Raw genomic sequence first — 2,392 nt, forward strand, 5'->3', positions numbered from 1 at the left:
CCAGCCGGGAGCCCCGGCAGTGTCTCCACTCCCGGCCATTCCCTCTCCTCCGCCCTAATAAACGCTGATGGATCCATCGCGCTGTCGCCTCTTGTCCCTCTCCAAGGGAGGCGGGGGTGGGGGGGAGAGGGGGGAGGGTGGGAACACCGCGGGTGAAGCTCTGGAGGTGGGGGGATCTCCCAGAGAAACAGTCCCCGAAAACCATAAGAGGCGGTCTGGGGTGAGCAGCCCATGGGGAGGGATTGTAGGAGCAGGCCTGGGGATGGGAGGGCTGGGAAGGACGGCAGGTGGGTGGGCTGCACGGGGAGTGGGATCGGAGGCTGTGGGGCGGGTTTGGGACGTGGTGGGGCTTGTGGGCAGGTGTTGGACATAGAGGGAGGGTGTGGGATGTGGTGGGACTGGAGGAAAGGTGTGGGATGTGCTGGGACTGGTGACCGCAGCAAAGCCACAGGGAGGTGAGTGATGCCCCGTGGAGCCCCTGGTGACAGTCACAGGTGTCACCGTGCTCCTGGAAGGGTGTGCCTGTGCTGAGGACCACGGACCCCTCTCCCTGCAGCTGCGCCATCCGAGCCTGCTGAGGGAGAGGCCAAAGGCAGGGCAGAGGAAGAATTTCTGAAGGAAAAGAGTCCTTTGCACCTGCCTGACAACATTAAAATTAAAAGATATCTGGGGACGTCTTTGCCGTGGCACTCCCGGAGCAGCCGGGGCCGTGCTGAGCCCGTGGGCCATCCTGCCCGTGCCGCCTGTGCCGGTGCCAGCCCAGCTCCGGGCACTCGGCATCACGGGGGCTCCAGGCAGGTGTGTCCCCTCCCTCCACCCACATTCCCGGCTGGCAGCAGGAGCCAGAGGAAGCCGGGGAGCGCTGGCAGAGGGGGCCAGGGCAGCTCAGGTTTCACGGAGTTGTTTATTGATATCAGACTGCAGGGGGATGCAGGAACCACGGCAGGGGGATTTTAGGGATCACAGCCTTTGGGGGAATAGTGCTCTAGGACCTGTGGGGGAGGATGAAATCCATGCTCCAATGTGCTCCCTGCAGAGCTTCCTTCCCACATCACCCTTGGCACTGCCCCTGCTCCTTTCTCCGGCGGGATTCCACCAGCCCAGGGAGGCTGATCCCGTGGATATTTATTGATCTGGTGGCTCAAGGAATCTGTCAGCCACTGTCCCAGGGTCCTTTAGCAGCACAGGGGAAGGCATCAACAGGCTGAGATGGCTGTGTCCAGGGCAGCATCATAACTGTGGGCAGTGTTCTCTTCTGGCTCCTGAAAGACCCTCTGGAGGGAGAGACGGAGGCACCCCACGGAGCAGGGGCTCCAGCACCTCCCCACCAAGAAGTAGATGAAGGGGTTGATGGTGCTGTGGATGCAGGCGAGCAGGAAAACAACCTGGGAGGACACAGCAGCGTAACCGAGCTGCTGCAGGAAATTCCAGATGCTGAGGGGAAGAGCAAAGAGGAGGAAGAAGAGCACAGTGAGGAGGATAACGATGTCAAGTCTCTTGGGTTGCTGCTGCTGGGGGCCACACTTGACTTTAATGAAGAGAATTGTGCTGGAAATGACCATGGCTGGGGCGAAGAGGAAGAAGTTGAGTGCGTACATGGAGATGAGAGACACCTGGCAGTGCTCGGGCTCGTGTGACAGGCACAGGTAAGTCACAGTGACAATGAAAGTGACAGAGAGGGCCCAGAGTAGGGCACACACCACCCATGCCAGGCCCTGGGGACAGTGGCAGCGGTACCAGAGGGAACAGAGGATGGATGTGCACCTCTCGAGGCTGATGGCCGTCAGCAGGTACAGCCCCATGTTGTAGGAGAACAGGGACAGCAGGAAAAGTACCCTCTGGAACATCAGGGGCGTGAAAGTGAAGCAGGACACATCCTCCAGGAGATAGAGCAGGGTGGAGGGGACCGTGAAATGGAGAAAGGTGAAGTTGGCGAAGGCCAGGTTGATGATGTAAAAGGTGGTGGCGTTCCTGTGGAGGAGGCAGAGCACAGCCCCGTTCCCGACCACCCCACAGAGGCAGATGAGCAGCGTCACACTGTCTATGGCCATGCTGGTGACATCTATCTCACACAGATCGGCTTCTTCTGTGGGTGAGGCAGAAGGTGGGAACACGGAGCTCACTGCCATGGATGGATGCTGGGCAGGTGGTGGGATGTGGCCCCGGCTGTGGTCAGAGTGGATGGGCAGTCAGTGCTTGGAGAATCCAGGGATGGACCAAGCGGCTCCTCAGCAGCTCCCTGCAGCGGGAAGGATTCAGTGGAGAGAAGTGAGATGTGCAGGGGAGGAGGGCGATGGGAATGGTGGGGTGGGAGAGGGAGGTGGGAGGATTGGGCTGTGCAGCAGGAGACTGACAAATAACATAGAGAATAAATATTTTCAGCTCCTTGACG

The 2,392-nt window shown here is 59.9% G+C and overlaps 1 protein-coding gene across 1 annotated transcript; it reads right to left on the reverse strand.

The window, feature by feature from the left end:
* Positions 1 to 885: 885 nt before the first annotated feature.
* On the reverse strand, positions 886 to 2,215 carry LOC103611865 (mas-related G-protein coupled receptor member H). Its single transcript, XM_008629432.2, has one exon. It carries the CDS (start codon positions 2,127 to 2,129, stop codon positions 1,197 to 1,199), a length of 933 nt encoding a protein of 310 aa, XP_008627654.1. The 5' UTR covers positions 2,130 to 2,215; the 3' UTR covers positions 886 to 1,196.
* Between the last annotated feature and the right edge of the window lie 177 nt (positions 2,216 to 2,392).

Source organism: Corvus brachyrhynchos, unplaced genomic scaffold, assembly GCF_000691975.1.
Source record: "Corvus brachyrhynchos isolate BGI_N302 unplaced genomic scaffold, ASM69197v1 scaffold1103, whole genome shotgun sequence".
Taxonomy (NCBI): Eukaryota; Metazoa; Chordata; class Aves; order Passeriformes; family Corvidae; genus Corvus; species Corvus brachyrhynchos.